Raw genomic sequence first — 24,471 nt, forward strand, 5'->3', positions numbered from 1 at the left:
CCTGACCTGGTAGGAGAGGGTTTCCCAGAGATTGCCTTCAGGCGGGTGTTGTGGAGCTCCTCCTCTCCTTATCCCAGCTGCCCATATTGTAAGATCTTTATATGAGGCCCTTATGCACAGCACAGCCAGCTGTTCTGTGAAGTTCAGACCCTTCTTTCTGATGGCACCATATCTGTGGAGGTGAAGGGCCATGGCTCAGCAGTAGGCCATCTGCTTTGCACCCAGAAGGTCCCAGGTTCAGCCCCCTGACATCTGCAGGCGAATGCCTCATCTCTGAAATCCTGCAAAAACACTGCCCGTCAGTGTCAGGCTTCAGGGACTCGTCTTCCTTCTCCCCCATCCCCTTTGGCAGTAGATAAGTAGAACAAGCGAAAGGAGTCACTTACCAGTTAGAGATTTTAATGACCACAGCAAGAGAACAAAAAATCCATTCCTAGGAATGAAGGTGCTCCCAATTAAGGGTTCCACCCGCTTCCCTAGTCACCCACGTAAGTTCCTCGTCTTTTAACCACTGTGCTTTCTGTGCTGCCACCTTCTCTGCTCTCCTTGACCTTGGGCTGAGCAGATGGACGCTTTCCAGCGAGAGAGAGTCTGTTAACTAACTCTCTCCCAGTTCTTCTTCTCCTAGCTGTTCACCACCCAGTTCTTCCCAACTTCTGCCTTCTGAACTATGTACCTCTGCAAACCACTGTTCCAAATCTATACTGCCCCACTGCTTCTGGGAAGATTCAGGGTCCTGACTTAGGAGCAGGGGGAGGGGGAGGCTCCCACCATTCCTCCTCAGTGCAGCCCTCCTCAGCACGGTCCCTGACAATCAGTAGGCAATACTGAACTCAATGGACTCAGTAAAAGGCAATTTCCCATGTGCCTATTTTGGAGAAGGGCCAAAGCCCAGTAGAAGAAGATCTGCATTGCGTGTGGAAGGTCCCAGGTTCAGGCCTTAAATCTCCGGGTAGAGCAAGCAATGTCCTCAGTCCGAAACCCTCGGGAACTGCTTCCAGTTAGCAGAGACAATATTGAATTAGGTGGTCTAATGGTCCAACTCAGTTTAAGGCAGCTGTCTTTATAGTCTTAATGCCCTCCCTTGAGGGGTAAAAACTGCCAGCAGTGTTATAATCATTTCTATGTAAGATCAAAACTCCTTCATTTGCCCGGGCTGTTTCAAAAAGTCCCAAGTTTTTATAATTTTATTAGTAGGCCGGCTTGCTTTTTTAATATACCGTGTTTTTCCATCCATAAGACACCCCCATGTATAAGACGCCCCCTATTTTAGGGGACTCCAATTTAAGAAAATGGGGGAAGCTCTATCCATGTGTAAGACGCCCCAAATTTTGGACATTATTTTTTAGGGGGAAAACCTAGTCTTATACACGGAAAAATACTGTATATATTTTTAAACACCTTTGTCTTTGGTTGTTATGTATGCTGATGTGCTCCTTAATTATACAACCTTCATTTTTATTTATATTTTCTGTTATATACCATCTTGGTGTCTCTGTAGATGAAGGGTGGTCTAAATCCTTTTTTTTTTTTTTTTTTAATTAAAGAAGGGAAATTCTGCAAAATGCTGAATGTCCTCTTTGAGTGAGGGGTTATATTTGCCAAGCAAGCACAGAGAGGATCCTATAAGGATGGCTTTAAATAATAATAATAAGGTTTGGGGAACACGGTTGCAGCACACGTACTTGCGGGAGGGTAGGAGTCGGCTGACATTCAGGTCAGCTCTCTGACCCCTTTCTCTGTAATGCTCTCCTAGAGGAGCTGCTGCGCTCAGAACGGGTGACCACCAATGACCTGCTCACCACCTCCATCTCAGAGACGCGCACCACTGAGGAATTCCTGCCCATGGACAGTAGCGAGGACTTGGTTTCTGAGAGCCATTCGTACCCACGTGACGGAGAAGGTGAGTTCAGGATGCCTTTGAAAGAGACGGTGCTTTGCTTAGCAAAGGTGACCAGCACACTCCTCAAGTCATGACTGTCCCTGGAGCATCATAGTGGCCCAGTACAAAAGGAGCCGGTTCACAGGAGATCTTGTTTTTATTTTAAAATATGTTTAGGCTACTTACTATTCAGAGAATTGCAAAACAGTTCACACCATAAAGATACGCATTCATAACATTTGGGGGGGAAATGATACAGGCATATAGGATTGAAGAATCCAGCATGAATCATCAGGAACTGCCTGAACGATGGGCAGGGATGGAGGAGAAACTTGGTTCTGATTGAGTTTTCATGTGAACCTGCCAAATTTGGATTTTTCAAAACATAGCTGTCAGAGCTGCCTCTAGGTCTCAGCTCAGAGAGGACCAACGCTAGGCTGTAGTAATGTACAAAAGTCTTTATTGAAGTTCAGTTTCCATTTCAAAGCCACAGCGTGCAGCCCTACGTCTTAAACCCTAGATCGGCGAAGTCCCGTCTGAGTCCCCTCCCCTATGACACCAGTTTAAGATCCTAGCCCTGCTCCACCTTTTACGCTGCTCTCTCCTCCTCTGGGTCCTCCTGCCCGCTGGGGCATTGCCCTTTCTGGACTCTTCCGACGCTGAGTCGCTTAGCTCCTCCCCCTCCCTCCGGCGGGCTTTAGGACCCGGTTCCCAATCCTCATTCTCTGCTGTCCCGCGCTCCTGTACATTTGAACTTGCCTCTCGCGCCAGCCCAGTGACCTTTCTCCTAACCATTACACTACTTCGGTCACTGCTTCCCTCTTCCGGGACACTGGCCGGATCTGACCTCTCCTCCGTTGTCCGACTTTCTGATGGAGGCGTGGTCAGCCCTGCCTTATCTTCTCTCCCTGGTGGGGAATGCACTGGCCCCGATCCTTGGGACTCTTCCCCCCCACTCTGCTCTGGTGGGGAAGCTGGTCCTGATTTCCAGCTACTGCTCTGGGAGTCCCTACTGCCCCCTTGCTCCTGGGGCGTTCCCCTTGGGAACCCCCTACCCCTGGCCACTGGCACCCCCTTCTGTGAATCTTCCGATTCGCTGGATAGGCTCATGGAATCCCTCGGTCCACTGTCCTCTTCTCCTACGCTCCCCTCGGATTCTTCCCCTTCGCTCTCCATCTCCTCTCTTCCCTGTGCCTCTGCTCCTGAGCCCCTGACAATAGCTTTCCTTAGAAATTCTCACTTCTAATTTTGTCACTTCTAATTCTGCTTGTTGTTTCCTCTTGTGAGTGAAATCGATAGGACTTGCTTTTTGTTACATAGATATTTGGGGAAGACATATCCACTGGGGAAACTAAGGTGCTTCTAGGCTGTCGCTATTTGCAGGTGTGATTCAGTCACTTCCGAACAAATTCAGGTTGTATGATAATAGTTGATTAGGAAACCTTAATCTTGCTTCTCCCAAAAAAAGCCAGACTTCTTGCAGTAAGGAAAGTGACAGTGAAATGCACTGGGAATTGTGGGTTGCTAATGGCTTTATGCAATGTCATCTAACCTCCCTGTGATCCAATAAGAACAAATATTCAATAGACAGTATCTATTCTCTCCAGAAAGAAATCGCAATGGTTGCTCAACAAACCCTTTTCTAGAACTGGCTCTGTTGACACCAGGACTAGATTTCTTGGCTCTGTTTTCAATTTAGCCAAATTCTCACTTATTTTTGTATTATATTTTAAGTTGCTTTGATTTTCTTTCCTTTTTTTAAAAAAAAACAACCCACAAATATAAAGTGCAATAAACCAATCATCACGAGTGCACGAAAAGCAGGCTGTCTGGAGAGGCATACAGGTTTGAAAATAAGAGCGATAGAGATGAACCCAGCGAAAAGAATCCAGCCGCAGAGAAGAGAAATAATGAGAGAAGCCACCAAAGCAAACAGCAGCAGTCTGGAGACAGAAAAGAACAGATAGTAGACACATTCCAGATGTAAAAATGGCTGGCTTGGTGACTGATTGTATCTGAGGATCAAAGGATAATGAGGAGTGCCGAGATTGCATGCTTGGGCAGAAGGATGGAGGGTGAGATGATCAAAGTCCACAGAGATGCAGACTGTGAAAGAAACGAAGAAAGAAAATATCTTAAATTTGATGGGGAAAGGCCATAGCTCAGTAGTTCCCTGGCGTGTCTGGTTAAAAGGGATCTAAGAGCCGATGGTGGGACAGACCTTTGCTGGAGACATTGGAGAGCCACTCAGACAAGGCTAAGATAGATGAATAAATATTCTGACATGGATGAAAGCAGTTTCCTATGGGCTATTCCTAACCTTTATAAAACTCAACTTTTAGACCCGGAACTCATGCCCCATATGAATGGGTTGAGTGATACAGCCGAGTGAGAGATTTGTGGATAGGTTCTCGCTCATTATTTGACTCTTTTTGCAATTTGACTCTTTGGTTCGGTGCTCTCTTTCCATCATCTGATGCATTATCAGTATGGTCAGTTTTGCTTCGATGTTGATAATGACCATATTTGTTGAAATTCCATTTATTCCCCCATTTTAAGGAGCTCCGAAAAGATCTCTCCAAACAAGGCAAATGGGCATTAAGGCAGCTCATGCACTTCAACACAAGCAAGTGCAAAGCTTTGCACTTTGGGAGCAAAAAGCTGCATCTTCACATCTATGTTTATGGGGTCTGAACTAGCTAGCGGTGACTGGCCAAGAAGGTGGTCTTGGGATTATTATGGTGGATAGCTCAATGAAAATGTCTATCCAGTCTGCAGCAGCTGTGAAAAATGTGAATTCCATTTTGGTGACCATTAAGAATATAAATTAGGAAAGGAATCGAAAAGCAAAACTGCCAATATAATAATGTCATCATAAAAAATCTATGGTACGACCACATTTGGAATACTGTGTGCCGTTCTAGTTACCGTGCCTGAATGCAATACAATATTGTAGAGCTGTAAAACATTGAAGAAAAGGCAATTAAAAATTATCAAGGGGCTGGAGCAACACTCCTTTGAGAAAAGGTTACAGTGTTAGGAGCTTTTAGTTTCGGGCGGGGTGGGAGAAAGTGAGCAAGGGAGAATATTATGTAAAGAAAAAGGATAGAGAGATGTTTTCCACCCTCTCTCATAATACTAGAAGCCAGGATTTTTCAATGAAGCTGAATGTTTGAAGATTCAGGACAGATGAGAGAAAGTGCTTATTCACACAGCACAAAATTAATGGCCACAAGCCTGGGTGGCTTTAAAAGAGGGTTAAGCAAATTCTTGGAAGACGGAGCTGTCAATGGCTACTAGTCAATTTTATGGAGTTGTTATTAGTGTGCAAAGCCCTGAACAGTTGGAACCCACACGCTTGAAAGAGTGCCTCCCCCAACACTTACAAGTCCTGCCTCTTCATATTTGTGGGAGGGGCTCTGCTTGTGATTCCACCAATGGACACGGCCTTTGGCATAGCAGTGTGTGGCAGGGCCTTCTCTGTGGCTGCCCCTATTGCAAAATTGCCTCCTAATGGAGATCCAATTGAGCCCCACCCTGATTTCCGATGGGCAGCAGTTTAAGACCTATCTATTTGTCTGGGCCTTTGGTGTATAGTCAGATGGGAGGTTGAGTGTCCAGTTGTTTGCTTTCCGCTGTATTGCATCTAATGATTTAATCTTTCTGTGATGGTTGTTTTGATGCTGATTTTATCTGTATGATTATTGTTAGACCGCGTGGGCTCCTTCTGGAAGCAGGGTGGGATATAAGAATAATAAATAAAGAAGTGAAAATAATGATGGCTGTGTACTACCTCCCAATATTGGAGGGGATATGCCTCTGAGTAACAGTTACTGGGGGGGCACAAATGGATAGGTTGCTATTGGACTCAGGTTCGGCTTTCAGGCTTCCCGGAGGCATCTGTTTGGCCACTGTGAGATCAGGATGCTGGTCTGTTTAGGGATAGCTCAGTTGGTTAGAGCATGGTGCTGATAATGCCAAGGTTGCAGGTTCAATCCCTGCATGGGACAGTTGCATATTCCTGCATTGTATGGGGTTGGACTAGATGATCCTCAGGGTCCCTTCCAACTCTACAATTATACGATTTTATGACTAGAAGGATCTTGTTCTCTTATGTTCACAAACCCAATCCTGATCAGGCCCTCCCACAACAACAATTTAAACCAGTGTTTCCCAAACTTAGGTCTCCAGTTGTTTTTGGACTACAGCTCCCATCATCCCCAGCTAGCAGGACCAATGGTCAGGGATGATGGGAATTGTGGTCCAAAAACACTGATTTAAACAATACAGTGGTAAGACTCAGCACACTGAATGTGTTTCCTTGTTTAATGTTGTTGTTGTTGTTTAGTCGTTTAGTCGTGTCCGACTCTTCGTGACCCCATGGACCAGAGAACGCCAGGCACTCCTGTCCTCCACTGCCCCCCGCAGCTTGGTCAGACTCATGCTGGTAACCTCGAAAACACTGTCCAACCATCTCGTCCTCTGTCGTCCCCTTCTCCTTGTGCCCTCCATCTTTCCCAGCATCAGGGTCTTCTCCAGGGAGTCTTCTCTTCTCATGAGGTGGCCAAAGTACTGGAGCCTCAGCTTCACAATCTGTCCTTCCAGTGAGCACTCAGGGCTGATTTCCTTCAGAATGGAGAGGTTTGATCTTCTTGCAGTCCATGGGACTCTCAAGAGTCTCCTCCAGCACCATAATTCAAAAGCATCAATTCTTCGGCGATCAGCCTTCTTTATGGTCCAGCTCTCACTTCCATACATCACTACTGGGAAAACCATAGCTTTAACTATACGGACCTTTGTTGGCAAGGTGCTGTCTCTACTTCTCAAGATGCTGTCTAGGGCTGTCATTGCCCTTCTCCCAAGAAGCAGGCGTCTTTTAATTTCGTGGCTGCTGTCACCATCTGCAGTGATCATGGAGCCCAAGAAAGTAAAATCTCTCACTGCCTCCATTTCTTCCCCTTCTATTTGCCAGGAGGTGATGGGACCAGTAGCCATGATCTTCGTTTTTTTGATGTTGAGCTTCAGACCATATTTTGCACTCTCCTCTTTCACCCTCAATAAAAGGTTCTTTAATTCCTCCTCACTTTCTGCCATCAAGGTTGTGTCATCTGCATATCTGAGGTTGTTGATATTTCTTCCGGCAATCTTAATTCCGGCTAGGGATTCATCCAGCCCAGCCTTTCGCATGATGAATTCTGCATATAAGTTAAATAAGCAGGGAGACAGAATGCAGCCTTGTCGTACTCCTTTCCCAATTTTGAACCAGTCAGTTGTTCCATATCCAGTTCTAACTGTAGCTTCTTGTCCCACATAGAGATTTCTCAGGAGACAGATGAGGTGATCAGGCACTCCCATTTCTTTAAGAACTTGCCATAGTTTGCCATGGTCGACACAGTCAAAGGCTTTTGCATAGTCAATGAAGCAGAAGTAAATGTCTTTCTGGAACTCTCTAGCTTTCTCCATAATCCAGCGCATGTTTGCAATTTGGTCTCTGGTTCCTCTGCCTCTTCTAAATCCAGCTTGCACTTCTGGGAGTTCTCGGTCCACATACTGCTTGAGCCTTCCTTGTAGAATTTTAAGCATAACCTTGCTAGCGTGAGAAATTAGTGCAATTGTGCGATAGTTGGAGCATTCTTTGGCACTGCCCTTCTTTGGGATTGGGATGTAGACTGATCTTCTCCAATCTTCTGGCCACTGCTGAGTTTTCCAAACTTGCTGGCATATTGAGTGTAGCACCTTAACAGCATCATCTTTTAAAATTTTAAATGGTTCAGCTGGAATACCATCACTTCCACTGGCCTTGTTATTTGCAGTGCTTTCTAAGGCCCATTTGACTTCACTCTCCAGGATGTCTGGCTCAAGGTCAGCAACCACACTACCTGGGGTATATGAGACATCCATTTCTTTCTGGTATAATTCCTCTGTGTATTCTTGCCACCTCTTCTTGATGTCTTCTGCTTCTGTTAGGTCCTTTCCACTTTTGTCCTTTATTATGGAAATCTTTGTACGAAATGTTCCTTTCATATCTCCAATTTTCTTGAACAGATCTCTGGTTCTTCCCATTCTATTGCTTTCCTCTATTTCTTTGCATTGCTTGTTTAAGAAGGTCTTCTTGTCTCTCCTTGCTATTCTTTGGAAATCTGCATTCAATTTCCTGTATGTTTCACGATCTCCCTTGCATTTTGCTTGCCTTCTCTCCCCCGCTATTTGTAAGGCCTCATTGGACAGCCACTTTGCTTTCTTGCATTTCCTTTTCATTGGGATGGTTTTCGTTGCTGCCTCCTGTATAATCTTACGAGCCTCCATCCATAGTTCTTCAGGCACTCTGTCCACCAAATCTAAATCCTTAAACCTGTTCCTCACTTCCACTGTGTATTCATAAGGGATTTGACTTAGATTGTATCTTACCGGCCCAGTGGTTTTTCCTACTTTCTTCAGTTTAAGCTTGAATTTTGCTATAAGAAGCTGATGATCTGAGCCACAGTCAGCTCCAGGTCTTGTTTTTGCTGACTGTATAGAGCTTCTCCATCTTTGGCTGCAGAGAATATAATCAATCTGATTTCGATGCTGCCCATCTGGTGATGTCCATGTGTAGAGTCGTCTCTTGTGTTGTTGGAAAAGCGTGTTTGTGATGACCAGCTTGTTCTCTTGACAGAACTCTATTAGCCTTTGCCCTGCTTCGTTTTGATCTCCAAGGCCAAACTTGCCAGTTGTTCCTTTTATCTCTTGACTCCCTACTTTAGCATTCCAATCCCCTATAATGAGAAGAACATCCTTCTTTGGTGTCACTTCTATAAGGTGTTGTAAGTCTTCATAGAATTGGTCAATTTCAGTTTCTTCAGCACCAGTAGTTGGTGCATAAACTTGGATTACTGTGATGTTAAAAGGTCTGCCTTGGATTCGTATCGAGATCATTCTATCATTTTTGAGATTGCATCCCAGTACAGCTTTTGCCACTCTTTTGTTGACTATGAGGGCCACTCCATTTCTTTTACGGGTTTCTTGCCCACAGTAGTAGATATGATGGTCATCCGAACTGAATTCACCCATTCCCGTCCCTTGTTTAATAGCATTGCCTAATTGGACCCTGTGAGAGTGCAGTATAACCAAAGCTGAGCTGGGATTTGATCTTGCATCTCAGTGCCCAGTCTAGACACGCAGTAAAATGAAGTGTTGGAATCGACTGCAGCGAGGCATCACACCCTTTTGAGTGCTCCCCTATGTTAAAAGCTCCCCGCAAACAGAGAATGAGCTCAGCAGACGGACAGGCTAGAGCTCTGCTGTTCTGTTTTGCTACTTGCTGTGTGTGTAACATGAGGAAGCATTCCAAAGCAGTATCCCCCACCTGTAGTCTGAAGAGGTTGCAGTTCCAAGACTTTTTTTTCAGATCCTAAGCAGTGACATCATCTTCTGGAGTGCTGGGCAGGGGGTAACTGATGGACTTTGTTCTTCCTCTGGCAAGTGAATGAGGTGGTAGTGAGACTTTCATGTTTGCTTGTGACAAATTAGCATAGAGGAAGTCAGGGAATGAGGAAAAATAATCAGAAGCTGGAGACTTCATTCCTTTTCTTTTGATAGGGTTCCTTTTTCATGCCTTCAGTTTTTAAATAGCAATATTTCTTTACTTGGTTGCTAGCATTTCTGCTTTAAAAACTAAAGGTTGCACTTCAGTTGGCTGAAGGTATCGGTGTGTTTTCAGAAGTTGAACCATGAGTAGGCAAACTAAGGCCCGGGGGCCGGATCCGGCCCGATCGCCTTCTAAATCCGGCCTGCAGACGGTTCGGGAATCAGTGTGTTTTTATATGAGTAGAATGTGTGCTTTTATTTAAAATGCATCTCTGGGTTATTTGTGGGGCATAGGAATTCATTCTTTCTCCCCCTTCAAAATACAGTCCGGCCCCTCACAAAGTCTGAGGGACAGTGGACTGAAAAAGTTTGCTGACCCCTGAGTTGAACCTATGCAATGGGAAGGTCAATGGAGCTACTCCCAGGAAACCAAGCATAGGATTGCAGTGGTGTTGATCTGTGGTTGTGTTAATGTGCTGCTGTGCGTTCCCATAATAATGCCTGCATTTTTGGACTTGACTTTGCCATGTATCACTTTACCACTGCTTCTGTTGTGTATGGACCCAGCCTGGGTCCAAACACCAGCAGTCCTCGAAAGCATTCCAGTTCTTAGAAGAAAATTCTGCTGGTGCCTTTTGCAGATGCTCACCTGTTCAGCCCAAGGCATCTCCGGTCCAAGTGGCCGGCGAGGGGGAAGACCCTCTGCATGAGACTTTGGAGGGTTATTGTCAATCTGAGTAGGCAGTACTCTTCCATTTGAGGAAGGGCCCCTTTGGCTCAATGGTAGAGAATAGATAGCTTCCTCTATGCTGGACTAGATGAGGAAACATCAGGCCTGGCAAAAGGCAATTCCCTGTGCCTGTCTTCTGCAATCTGCAAGCCTCATTGGAAGGCGCTGGGTTTCAGGAAGAGACTTATTTCACTGAAGCCCTTTCTGCTTGGGCAACAACAAAGGATGAGAAAATCTGCCTGTTTCAGTTTCTCTCTGCTACTAATTTTTCTCATCTGTTTGTGAATCCTTTTTTAAAAACTTCTAATGAAAATGCATCAACATTTTAGTTGTGTGCATTTCTGCTAATATACCCATTTTTGCAAGTGATTTTCCCCATCATAGAATTGTAGAGTTGGAAGGGATCTTGAGGGTCATCTGATCCAACCCCCCGCAATGCAGGGATCTTTTGCCTAAGATGGGGCTCAGACTCACGACCTGGAGATTCAGAGTCCCACGCTCTACCAACTATTAGATCATTTTTGCATGTTTTGTGTCTTATTTCGAAGTCACACAGATGCATTTTATGTACACTTTCTCCCAATTTACACATTTTTGGGATGTGCAGATTTTGAAAGACAGCTGTTGTTTTGCAAAAGCCTGATGCAGATAGTCTCTCTTCCAGTACAAACTGAACTGGATTTCTCACCTCCCGCCCCTCGCCCAATGCTAGCAGCAGTATGAGCTGGACATGTTTAACATCAGTTATCCTGTGGTGATAACCTAAGTTATATTGCAGCCAGAAATTTTGTGGTCTAAGGGGATTTTGTTGGGGGGAGCCCAAACCCAGCCGTGTACGGGGGATATTTTACTCAGTTTCTTACAAAGCAGCAATACAGCCCACCAGCTTTTAAAACAGAGATTGCCTAACGCGGTTAAAGTTGTTTGCTTGCACTGCTGCTTATGAGCAATCGGGTAAAATACCTACATGCTTTTATTTGTTCTGTCTCCACAAGCAAAAGGTCTTCTGTCTAATGAAAGCAGAATGTTCTAAGGAAGGGGATATCTTTAGAGGAGGTCAGACCCCAGGAGCACTCTGTTGGCTATAATCTTATAATAACCCTTTGGTTCATGTCAACCGTTCAATTTGCTTCTATGAGTTCAAAACATGAATGGTAAAAATAATAATGCTCTCTGGGGTGTGCAACTCGCCTCTCGCTTCATCCCGGATTAATAAGAGATTCTGTAGCACAATAGCAGCGATGCCGTCTCCTCTGGTATGCAGAGTTGGGCGGAGGGAACGGCACAGTTCCCTAGAGGAAAACAGCAGCCTATGAATGAACTAAGATAAAAGAGGGTGAATGATGCAGTGATCTTATTATGCTGGATGGCTGCTACACCAGAACGATCACCTCCGTGATGTGAATGGTGCTCCAAAGAGGCAAAGTCGACAGCGTACAACAGCAGCTGTAGGAATGAAAGCGAACAGAGCAACATGGACGGCCAGCATTGCCAGGAACTCCTGCTGCTACCTATTAATCATTGCGTCACGCACTGACGGTGCCTCGAGGCTACCTGCGCGTAGAAGGGGCTAATCGGAAGGTGCAGAAGGGCAAATTGCTAGGCTGAGGCTGCCTTACCCTGTCCCAGGCACCCTCATGCTCTTGTTCATTGGCATTCTCCCTGACGTCCACATTTCTGGCCCTAACCGCTTGGGGGGAAAGGCAGTGAAGTCATTGCGACATTAGTTTTGTGTCCAACGGGGAGCGTCGCATCAGAATCACATCTCCAGTTCTGCTGCATGTATCCTGCAAGGAACCACGAGCCATGTCTCCTTTCACTTTCTTGTGCCCAGTCATGGGTGCATGAATGTGAGGAGACGTATCAACTGTCGGGAGAGTGAACCTTCCCCATATTTGTTTTTGTCTCCCTGCTTGCCACCAACTGCGGTTTTTATTTTCTTCAGATGGTGTCTAAATGATGATATCTCGTGATGGGGAGGGGGCAGTGGTCGGGCACCTGCTTGGCATGCCCTTATTCTCTGGTGTGAAGAAAGTGGGCAGAGATCTTTGTATTTCTTGTTCACTGGAACTTGGAGTCTCCACAAATCTAAACAAAGTCCTTCCCGGTTCAACTAGCCTTTTAAGTAGTCATCTTTCCTGGTCTGCATCTTTATTAGAATGGTTTTTGTTCTGATTGTTTTATATTTTGTGCATTTGCTGCCCAGGGTTCCTTCAGGAGGAAGGATGGGATATACATTTTATTAATAATAATAGGAATAGTAGTAGCAGTAATATTAAAATGTTGGCAGGACTGACAAACTACTTCACACCGCACATAGTTCAACTGCGTCATTCATCACCACAAGGTATAGCGATGGCCACCAAACTTGGACAGCTTCCCATGGAGGTGAGACAAATTCATGGGGAATGAAGCTATCAATGTCAACTAGCTATGATGCCTGTGTACTACCTCCAATATGCCTCTGAACACCGGTTGCTGGAGATCACGAATGGGAGAGGTCTCTTGAACCTGTGTCCTACATCTGGGCTTCCTGTATGCTGGACTAGATGGGCCTTTGGTCTAATCCAGCAGCACGCCTTTTATGTTCTAACTTTCTTTTCCTGGCATGCCTTGTTTCAATGGCTTTCAAACATTTTTTGCCTGTAGAAGGAATTCTTTCTTCCACCGATGTGTTTGCCTCGGGAAGAGCCCCTTAAATATCAGTTGTGGAACTCTTGTTCAGTATAGAAGGTTCTGGAACATCTTCTTGCTATTGCCATGGATGCAATAGACCACACACTCAGAACTCACCCAATGCTCTCCTACAAGAGAGGAAGTGATTACCAAAGCATCTTTCAGTGAAGCTTTTCTGCCATTGCTGGTCTTCTCTTTGAGGGGACCCCCAGATTAAGGGTGAGGTAGGCAAATTTATCTAATTCACACTTCCTGAAACAATATGCAAACTGAAATGCAGACATCCTTTCACATGTGAAAGTTTCTGAATTTTGTAGTGCAGTTCTCCAGCCGAGTAACGTGTATAAAAATTCACATACTAGGGTAAAGTATGCCAAAAAGTGCACATTTTAATGAAAATAACATACAAAAATGCATTGTTTTTAAAAAAGAAACCACTTTGTTTTAATGTGTATGTTACAAACACTGCATACAAAAATCTGTGTGGAGAAATTTGCAATAAAATGCTGATGAATTTTCCTGAGGACCTTTTAAAAAGAGATTTGCAAATTGATATGGAAAGGTGGAGAGCTGAATTTAAGATTTAAAAAATGGGGAATTGAGGGGAACCAAAACAGATAGGTTAGCGCCTGTCCCTCCCCCAACCACTAATGATACCATGTCCAGTGAATCTGCAGTGCTCCTTCAAACACAGCTTGAAAACCAGTTGCCCTACTTGCTAGCTTTGCCTTCTGCTATCTCAACACCCTCGGCCTCAAACTTGTCTTCTTTTTTTCCTTTTTCTGTTCTTTTCTTTCTTTATGCTATGCTTAATCTCTCCTCCTGCTGCTCTGTGGGGAACGGGCAGATTCTGAACAAGCGGACAAGAAAGGTGAGTGCCCCACTCCCATATACAACACCACCTCCTTGTGAGTTTTGGTGGTGTGGGGGGGAGAAGTGTTTTGGGTCATTTGTTGTCCAGAATAACTTCATGCCAGAGTAAATGGTGATACCTGAGACGCTTAATGACTTGAGACCTCTGTTCCTCTGTCCCATAGCTTCAGGGCTGGCAGAATATGACTATCCAACCAGTGACAAGGCCTTGCTGTACGAATATGAACGTAAGGTAAGCTGGATGTTTCTGTAGCATTCGTTGTTTTTATTAATATTTACAGCCTTCCCGTACTCTAAGCAGCTCGAGGTGATGGGCATGGTTCCCCTACCACAACTCTCATTTCAGCCTCACAATAACCCTGTGAGATATTCTGAGACCCACTCTATCTTTAAAGCACATCCCTCCCACCCAAGAATTCTGGGTACTGTGGTTTCTTAAGGGTTGCTGATTATTATAACTCCATGAGGAGTAAACTACAGTGCCCAGAATTCTTTGAGGGAAAGCGTGCTTGAATTTGCTTTAAAGATATAGTGTGTACACAGCCTGAGAGACATACTTTCTGGCTCAAGGTCAACCAGTGAGTTGAATGGGGTTTTGAGCTTGAGTCTCCTCAGTCCTAGCCTGACACCTTGTCTAGGCACCACAACTCTCTCGCTAACATTTTATCTTCTTAGTTTTATTAGCTGTGTGAGTAAGTGTGGCTGGTGGCTTTCAAAATCAAAAATGGGCTTAAGCATCTTGCAACTTCTAGGGATAGCAGGTCTCAGATGCCTACCAAACTCTCTGACGTGTTGGCTTTCCAAATGGAGGGAGAATTTTAGGCCATGAGGTTCTGAAAACAAATAGTTCCCCATGGGGATGTTGACGTACTGTGGTTTGGTGGATGGGCTGTACCACATTTCCTCCCCACATGTTTTGAGCTGCCTCTGTCAAGCATGAATTGGGGAACTGCTGGGCTCTTTTAAGTCAAAGATGACTGGGGCTAGGAACTGTGTGTGTGTGTGTGTGTGTGTGTGTGTTTAAGTTGGCATTTCAAGGGGAACCTACCCAATTCTCACTTCCTGAAACTATATGCAAATTGAAATGCAGCCATCCTTCATAACTCTCCATTCTCTGAAAATAGCCATTCTGTTCTCCAACCAAGTAACTTGTACAAAAGTTGGAGTTGCTAGGTAAAGTGGCCATAAGGATGCATATGTAAGCAAAAACAGCATGCAACCATGCAAAGTATTCCTGCCTTGCAGAGGATTGGACTAGATGACTCTTGTGGCCCCTTCCAACTCTACTATTCTATGATTATATTGGGGAAAATTGCTTGCAAAAATGTGTATATTAGGAGAAGCTCACACAAAAATCCTGATAATTTTTAATGAACACTTCTTTTAAAATCATTTTAAAACTGATGTGGAGAACAAAACCTAAGATCTTGAAGGGGGCAAATAAGAAACAGAGAGAAACCAAAACTGATCTGGCCCTCCAGATGTTGTTGGACTCCTGTTATTAAAATTATTATTCCTTTTTTACCACTAGGTCCTAGTGTAAGTTACAACCATTTGGAAACCAATATTGAAAACATCCCTGGCCATTGGCGATGTTGGCTGGGACGGATGGGAGTAGGAGCCCAGCAATGTCTGGAGAAAGCCCAACTGTTTAGGGCTGATAGGAGTTGGAGTCCAACTATTTATGCTAGATGACAGCTGCCCTATGTTGCTGGAGGGATTCGGTGCTGAGGAGAGGGGAAACACTGCTTTGAAGTCTCATTTTTCTCCCTTAGCCCTTCCAAAATCTAAGTATCTCCTCCTCTCCCCTCACCACAGGTCAATGTGTCCGCCTCAGATGTCAAAGGCATGGTGTACAAGTCCCAAGAGATCCAACGTGACGAGCTGGTAAGTGGCTTTGGAGCCAGCCAGAAACAACCGCACCTCGCCATCCCACCTGGTCAGGTGTGCATCCAACCCCACACCCTCCCTTATGTGCATTCTGTACACTGTTTTCATACATCCTGACTCGTCTGTTTCCCCACCCCACATCACAGACTAAGGCCAGAACTAGAAGAAACACCTGTCACCTAGAATGCAAGCTTTTTCGACAAAAATAAAGTAGCTGGGGAGAGACATCTAGTTTGACCCTGAGAGCTGGGTGAAGTGGCCGTCATTTATCTCCCTGTTTATTTTTTAAAACTGGGCGTTGAGTCCTGCCTGCCCCTCTCTCTCTCTCTCTCTCTCTCTCTCTCTCTCCCTCTTTCTCTCTCAAGTCTTTTCAATGGTTCATGTCATGTGATCATGCGTAGGTGTGGGAGAACATATGCAGCAAGTAAAAATATGCTTCTGAAGGCAATTCTCCCTCCCTTAAATTCATGAATGAGCTTCCTGGATCCACTCCCGAGTTTTCAGCACACTAGGCCCAGACTACAGATGGAAGTAGTGGTGTGGTGGCAGGTTGAGATGTAGAGGGTGGAGGCTGCTCCCTGAGATAGTTCAGTGGCGGACAGAGCAAGTCCTCTGCAGGCAGGAGGCCCCAGTTCCATCCCTGACACCTTCAGATGGTGAAGCCTCTGCCTGAGGCTTGGGACATAGAGAGAGGCCTTGTAATGAGTCCAGACATTGGTGCAACACAGCCCCACTTGGGTATACAGCCACAAATGGATTGGCATCAGTTCTCTAGGGCTTTATAGAGGAGTCTTGGTCAGACCACACCTGGTGTCCTGTGTCTTCTGGACACCACAATTTAAGAAGGATGTTGACAAGCTGGAACATGTTCAAAGGAGGGCATTAAAGATGATTAAGGCTCTGGGAGAGCCAGTGTGGTGTAGTGGTTAAGAGCGATAGACTCGTAATCTGGGGAACCGGGTTTGCTTCCCCGCTCCTCCACATGTAGCTGCTGTGTGACCTTGGGCTAGTCACACTTCTCTGAAGTCTCTCAGCCCCACTCACCTCACAGAGTGTTTGTTGTGGGGGAGGAAGGGAAAGGAGAATGTTAGCCGCTTTGAGACTCCTTCGGGTAGTGATAAAGCGGGATATCAAATCCAAACTCTTCTTCTTCAAATCCAAACTCTGGAAACCAAGCCTTATGAGGAGCGGTTGAAGGAGCTGGGTATGTTTAGCCCGGAAAAGAAGAGACTGAGAAGAGATAGGATACCCATCTTCAAATACCCCAAGCGCTGTCCTATGGAAGATGGAGCAAGCTTGTTTTCTCTTGCTCTGGAGCATAGGACTTGACCAACGGTCCTCTCGTCTAACCCCTTGCAGTGCAGGAATGTTGCTGGACTCCAGTTTCTGTGTGCCCCAGCAAGCCAATGGCCAATGGTCAGGGATGGTGGAGGGATAAGGAGGTCAGCAACATCTGGAGGAACACCACACTGTCTGCCCTTGACCCTAAGGCTTCCAACATCATACCCAGTTGTTGATTTCTTTTTAATTAAAAAAAGAAACTAGTAGAATGTTAACATCATTGTAGCTCTTCTAAAGCCCTGAAACTCCAAGGCAAAGCAGCCGAGTGCATGGACAAATTTCCCAGCCTAGCAGATGTTTGGCACCGTCAACTTTGGCACTATCAATCACCTCTGGGTGGGTGGGAAAGGGGTGCTTAGATGCAGTTCCTCTATCACCACCACCTCCCCAAAATGGTACTGGATGCTGTCGAAACTGGCAGCGCCAAGCATCTGTTAAGCAGGTCTGCGTGGCATCCCATGTTCCGCAAATGGGAATAGCGCTGGATCCATGAGCTTTGGCCATGCCCATTTCTGCACATGTGGTCATTATTCAGCAAGGCAAACATCTCTCATAATCTGGGCTTCGAAGCACGGATTGCCCTTGTTGGATCCGGGTTCTAAAGTTACTCCCTCCCCCCCCCTTTTTTTTTTCTTTTTTTGCTTTTAACTTTAGTTCCTTTCAGAACTCTTGGGAGAATTCCATCTGCTCCTGGTGATTTATGAGTTTAATCTATCCGTTTGCTCTAAAATGTCCTCCAAAGACGATTCAGTTTCTGTCATTTCTTCAGATTTATTGCCTTCATGGGGAACAGCTTGGGTGTATCTCACCAACCTTGTCTTTGTCTAAGACAGATGCAAAGCACTCATTTAACTTCTCTGCAATATTTCTGTCGTCCTTAAGTGCTTTTTTTACATCTTGATGGTCTAATGACCCAAGCAATTCTCCCTGGCAGGCTTCCTGCTTCTAATGTAACCCTTTTAAAATTCTTCTCCTTGGGCTTTTATGTCTCTATCTAGATGCTTCTCATTCTTCCTTTTTCTTCCTCTGTTCCTTCCCCCCTCCCCCCTTCTCCTACCTTATTAGGCATTTTATTACGTTTCAACTGATAGAATTTCAGCTCCTTCATTTCCCTTCATTTGGGCTGAATCTCCACTTTTAGAAAAGGACATTTTCTCAACGTTATTCAAGTCAGTGCTCTTGGATCTTTATTCAGAAAGGCTTTAAAATGTGCATCGGCAAAATTTCCTAGTGGGATATCTTAGGAATTGCTCTTTTGGAAAAGAAAGAAAGAAACCTCTCCCTCCTGTAATGATTATTTCATCCTTGTTAATAGTAGGGAAGGGGAGAAACTCAATTTTGTTTGCATTTTAATGAGCAGCTACCTATTTCACACTTCTTGAAACAAAACACAGCTGTTCTTTGAAATTCACACATCCCTGAATTTTGCAATGCATTTCTCCAAACAGGCACAAACTTTGCATATATATGGAGAAACTCTGCCTAAAATTCATAGTTCATGAATATAACATACAAATGCATTACATATTGGGAAACTGTTTTGCAAAGATCTATATAGCAGGCAAATCTGCATCCCAAAATTTGTTAGAAATTTGCACTAAAATGCTGACAGATTTTTAAAAGTTTTTTTTGTTTTTTTACAAAAAAAGAAAGAAATTGCAAACTACTGCAGAAACATAAAGAACTTAATTTAAGGGTGGCATAGATTTCATTTCATGCATATATTAGCATTACTTGGCTAGACTGCTACGTTGCAAAATTTGGGGAAGTGTGAATTTCAAGAGATAGGTGTGTTTCAGTCTGAATATTGTTTCAGAAAATGTGGTGGGTTTGACTTTAAAAGCAAACAATCAAATTTCTTCCCCACACCCCCTACCCCTCTTTTGTGTGGCGGCCATTCATATATTTTTCTTTCTTTCTGTACAAATGTGTATGTACACGGAATGACCTTATTTGTTTGGTCCAATTTTTTGGGATACAGAAATTGTGTCTGCTCCTTCTAGCCAATATTCATTTCCTAGCCTGTTGCAGCTTGAAGCACTTCTCCGAGTATCTCCTTTGATGTTGTTGTTGTTGTCCTGCGTACAAAAGCCATTCTCTGGCTTCTGTCTTTGCCGCATTCTGTTCAAGCCATAGAATCCAAAGCAGGGAGGTACAGAATGGGAGCAGATTGGGAGAGCCAGTGTGGTGTAGTGGCTAAGAGCGGTAGACTCGTAATCTGAGGAACTGGGTTCACGTCTCCGCTCCTCCACATGCAGCTGCTGGGTGACCTTGGGCTAGTCACTCTTCTCTGAAGTCTCTCAGCCTCACTCACCTCACAGAGTGTTTGTTGTGAGGGAGGAAGGGAAAGGAGAATGTTAGCCGCTTTGAGACTCTTTCGGGTAGTGATAAAGCGGGATATCAAATCCAAACTCTTCTTCGTCTTCTTCTTCTTAATGAACTGATTTCGGGCAAAGCATTAAACCATAGATTAGCAATTTGAGGGTGAGCTGAGAAAAGTCCCTTCCCCTTGGTGTGGCCATGAGGAGAAATTCAGAAGCTTTTGCTTCTGTTCTAGATTAACTGCAGTATTAGCATGTTGTCTGAACCCAGACCAGACTGTGGTTAATCTTAAATATGATTAGTGAAAACAAGCCAAATGACAGTGTCCCCCAAAGGGGAGAATTTTATTTCTGTAAAGCATTTGTGTCCTGCTCTTCAGCCCGGAGTGCCTTTCGTGCAATCAGTTGAAACAAGACAGTCCCTACCTGCAGGCATACTATCTTACAGAGGGCCTTCTTCGTAGTGGCACCTTCCCTCTGGAACAGCCTCCCTTCAGATGTCAAGGAGATAAAGAACTGCACAACTTTTAGAAGACATCTGAAGGCAGCCCTTTATTGGGAGGTTTTTAATGTTTGATGTTTCATTATGTTTTTATATATGCTGTAAGCCACCCAGAGTGGCTGGGGAAACCTAGTCAGATAGGCGGAGTATTATTATTATTATTATTATTATTATTATTATTATTACTGACAAACATGACGCACAAGGAGAAAGGGACAAGGAGGGAAGAGGAATAACTCAGGCACCACATTTCAAATAGTAGTTCTTATAATGGCCAGCTGATGGAACGAGCCTTGCTTCGTATCTCACCCATTGATGCAGGCTACCGGAATGGGCTGTAGTCTGGAAGACTGTGTTCAATAAGATCACTCCAGGCACTGATGATTCTGAAGTTGAGAAGAGGCAGAAACATGCCTCATATCCATGGTCTTGCCTATATGCAGACACTTGATTTTGTGCCGTAGAAGTCAATGGAACCATCCGTTTTAAACAGACTAATGCTGCCACACTGCTATGCCCGAAGAACTTTTAATAATTGATCGCCGTTTATGAGCGGGCTCGGGGTCTGACTTTGAGTCAGGGCTTTAGACCTGTGACACATGATGAAATAAGGAAGGGAAGGCTTCAGAGCATGCACAGAGTTCCTTAAGCAAGTATTCTCGTCAGGGATGAAAAGGAGGGATTGATGGGCAAGGATGGCCACCTATCAGGGATGCTGTACAAGTGACTTTCCTACATTGGTGGAGGGTTAGACTAGAGGATCTTATGAGGTTCTTTCTGACTCTGTAAGTGCTATTGGCTCATCGAAGCCTTATGCACATTTTGTCTTTTAAGGTCTTTATGATGCTCTTGGTTATTTGCCGAATTTCAAATCCCCGTTCGAGTCAGTTGACTCTGTGCCCTGTGTACATCTGTTGTAATATAAACCTCCAGCTACACCTTGGCCTCTGCTTTCTCTGTTGTGGCTGGTTGTTAGTTCAGCTCTTTTCCAAAAGGATCACTGGCATCAGATTACTCTGCGGGAAGCAGGGTGATCCGGTTTGCTTCTCTGCAGAATCCCAAACCAAAGAGAACTTTATCCTAAGGGAGTTGGGTGTTTTGTTTTGTGTTCTGTGACTGAGGTCACCCTCTGCTTTGTGTCACTTTTTGCTTCCTGGTTTATAGATTTTTTCAAATTGCGCTTGAATGAAAGGTCACTTCTGCTACATTTCTTTTGTTTGTGGGCCTTAAAGGAGTTTTCTTAGGGGGGCAATTGGAGATGGAAGTGTTGGCTTTCCAGTAAGGGCAAAACTGGGAACTGTCATCCAGTTGGCTTGGCCACAGACGTCCTTTGTTTTCTGCAAAACCAAGTGATGGCAATCAGTTAAGGTGCCTTGACAAGGGATGCTAAAGTTGAGTTTTTGTCTGTTCTTTTTTAATAATAATAATAGAAATAGAAATAGAAATAACCCACCTTCTCCACATAGCAAAATGGCATAGAAAGTAGAAGCACCATTTTGCAAACTGAAAAAGTCTTCATTCCAGCCCCATGTAGCTTTTACATCTGAATTACAGATGCAGGAACTGGAAACATTGACTTAAGAATCATTTGCGAAAATGGCCTTGGGCAGGAGAACAAATCCCATTTTATTTCTGCTCTGAATGCCTGACGAATGCTGCTGGGATCAAAAGCTTACTCTGAGCGCTGTGGAACTTTGCAACAGTTGATGTAATCTTTACCTAATCCTTTTCTTCTTAGTAAGTAATGCCTTTTGTGAGTGCAAATTCCATCCCAGTCTTTATCCGCACAACATCCCTGTGAACAAAGCCCCTACTCTAACTTTTTAACAGGTCAGAACCAAGGCAGTAAGTGGCTTGCCATTGGCTTCATCGTGATCAGTGCCTTTCTACGCATTTCATAGCAGAAAACTGACATTTGCCACGAGTGGCGTAGTGCTCTGGGGTTGGGGAGGTCAAAGGCCCATTAGTATTTCTGTAGCAGGGTCCCTCTCTCCAGGGTCCTAGAGACACCCCATCAGGGTTTGTTGTTGTTGTTTAGTCATTTAGTCGTGTCCGACTCTTCGTGACCCCATGGACCAGAGCACACCAGGCACTCCTGTCTTCCACTTCCTCCCGCAGTTTGGTCAAACTCATGCTGGTATCTTCAAGAGCACTGTCCAACCATCTCGTCCTCTGTCGTCCCCTTCACCTTGTGCCCTCCACCTTTCCCAACATCAGGGTCTTTTCCAGGGAGTCTTCTCTTCTCATGAGGTGGCCAAAGTATTGGAGCCTCAGCTTCAGGATCTGTCCTTCCAGGGAGCACTCAGGACTGATTTCCTTAAGAATGGATAGGTTTGATCTTCTTGCAGTCCATGGGACTCTCAAGAGTCTCCTCCAGACCATAATTCAAAAGCATCAATTCTTTGGCGATCAGCCTTCTTTATGGTTCAGCTCTCACTTCCATACATCACTACTGGGAAAACCATAGCTTTTCAGGGTTTGTAGCATGCTTCAAAGCTGAGCATCTAGGAACCACCGGAAACACAAGGTGCTTCAATTTCAAGAGAATGGTGTGCGAGTTCTGTTACATCCAATGAAAACACAACATCTCGCTCCAAAAGGAGATATTGGAGCACTCCAAATCATTTGCTAACGTACGTGCACACACAAAATGGCAGATCTAGCTGAAAGGAAACATAAGGAAATCTGCACTGATGGTTGCAATGCGTGCTAGATTATATTAACTGCTGTTAAAAATTAATTGAACTTCAGTTTGTTGGTTTCAAGTGAAATGGCAAACTGCGGTTATTTATTTATTTTAAGTAAGAGCTTCCCCAGCTTCTTGTCATAGTTTCACCAAAGGCTCACCACAGCTCATTCCGATTATTATTTTTTTAATGTCTTTTTATGAAAGATTTTCTTGATTTACAAAAGTATGTGCAATGTCTCTCTCCCTTATTTTTTTCCCCATGTAACATTTTTACAAATCGGTTTCATTTGTTGAGACATTAGGAAGAAAAGGGGGAAAGAGGTGGAGGGGGGGAAGATGAGTGGGGGTGGGGTCAGGTGGCGATAGCTCATTCCGATTATGACAAACCATGTTCTATTGCGATGTCCGGATGCAGCCAGAGTTGTTGTTGGCATCTTTGTGTCTCACAATACAATGGAGTGTGTCTCCAAGGGTGAAGTCAAACCGCTGGAGGATCACAGCGCCTGCTGTGGCTGCAGAGACCGGTAGCTTACAACTGGTGCCTCCTGCATTGTTTTTACTGTATTAGCAGCACCAAAGTGACCTCCCTGGGGTCCAAGCCTGGGCAGTGTGTATGAAGGTCCTGGGCTGCCCAGATGACAAGAGCGCCCTCTCTGCTTTCCTGATGTGGTCCAAAGGAAAGCAGAGCAATACATTTGGCACCAGCTTGGCTGCAGGAGTTGCTGGAAGGAGGCATACAAGGCGCCACCCAACCATCTTAGGGACTCCACTTGGGATTTGTGTAGGGTTTACTTTTTGGCCCTTTCTCCCAAAGGTGTCCCAAAAGGCTGCCAGAGTATAGCTATCAGATTAACAGCAGAGCAATTCAAACTGACTTGGTCTTCATCCCAAATAGAAATGTTTTTATATAACATCTCCCATGTGCATCACTTTATTGCCACTTCCAGCTACAGATTACCTTTTTATTTTTTATTTTTATTTTTTTTTACTAGATCAGCCAGAAGGTAATGTGGGCCATGTCTGGACAATTTCATACTATAGCAATAAACACACAGCTGTTTTCTTTATTTCTTTCATGGGATCTAGACATCTTCTGTTATAGAGAGGTTGTATCCCCCACCACTCAACATTTGTTTCCCCTCCAGAATTTTGTCACTGGGGGAGAGGATGTCAAAGATTTTCCCAACCAACAAAGATATATTGTTGGTTGCTTGAGGGTCACGTGGGATGGTGATTGCATCACCCGAAGCCTTCCTACGATACTGATGAGGTGTGCGACATTTTCTCAACTCCCCTTAATCTTTTTGTAAAAATAAATAAATGCATTTTTTATAATGCATTTATACACTCCCGAGCCACTAGAATGCTGGTTTTGAAAGAAAAGGTCCCATGTTTAGGAACTATTTTCATCTCACCCCTCCTCAGTGTTGTGGAACAAGACTTCCCTCCTTTTGTATTGTGAGCAATCAGCTTTGGAAGAAATGAAGTGAAACTCACCTTGCTTATGATCTCATTGGATCTCTTCTTCCACAGGAGCCGGACACCTTGGTAACCATCAACAGGGGTGCCCTGATTGGCCTCCTCGTGGTGGCAGTTGCTGTTGCCATGGTGATCATCATCAGCCTCCTGATGGTTCGCCGGAAGCCCTACGGGACCATCAGCCATGGCATTGTTGAGGTACTGTTGGAAAGGACTGTCTTTTCCCCTAGGGAGGCTGGATGCTTGACTGGAGAAGGATGCTAGCTAGGTTCTTGGCGTTCAGGCTCATAAAAGACCAATAATAATAATAATAATAATAATAATAATAATACATAATTATTATTGCTATTCTTTTCTTTCCATTTGTAGAGCACTTAATACCTGGAGAGCTCAAAGTGGTTTATATGACAGACAGACAGACACACACACAAGTCCAATAAAAACAATGTCAAATGATGTACATCTAAAACACAGTATCCATATCCCTAAAAGCAATATAAAAAAGTCAGAGAGCATTACAAA

The 24,471-nt window shown here is 44.5% G+C and overlaps 1 protein-coding gene across 2 annotated transcripts in view; it reads left to right on the forward strand.

Moving 5' to 3' along the window:
* Positions 1–24,471, forward strand: part of APLP1 (amyloid beta precursor like protein 1) — a 55,903-nt gene that overhangs the window by 28,913 nt on the left and 2,519 nt on the right. The window contains exons 12-16 of one of the 2 annotated variants that reach the window (XM_079985960.1): positions 1,757–1,903; positions 13,702–13,725; positions 13,892–13,959; positions 15,546–15,614; positions 24,004–24,147. In XM_079985960.1, coding sequence (XP_079842086.1) covers positions 1,757–1,903; positions 13,702–13,725; positions 13,892–13,959; positions 15,546–15,614; positions 24,004–24,147 — 452 coding nt within the window. The remainder of the gene's footprint in view (positions 1–1,756; positions 1,904–13,701; positions 13,726–13,891; positions 13,960–15,545; positions 15,615–24,003; positions 24,148–24,471) is intronic. The other variant, XM_079985961.1, reaches the window with a different exon arrangement.

Source organism: Podarcis cretensis (genome assembly GCF_951804945.1).
Source record: "Podarcis cretensis genome assembly, chromosome: 8".
Classification (NCBI taxonomy): domain Eukaryota; kingdom Metazoa; phylum Chordata; class Lepidosauria; order Squamata; family Lacertidae; genus Podarcis; species Podarcis cretensis.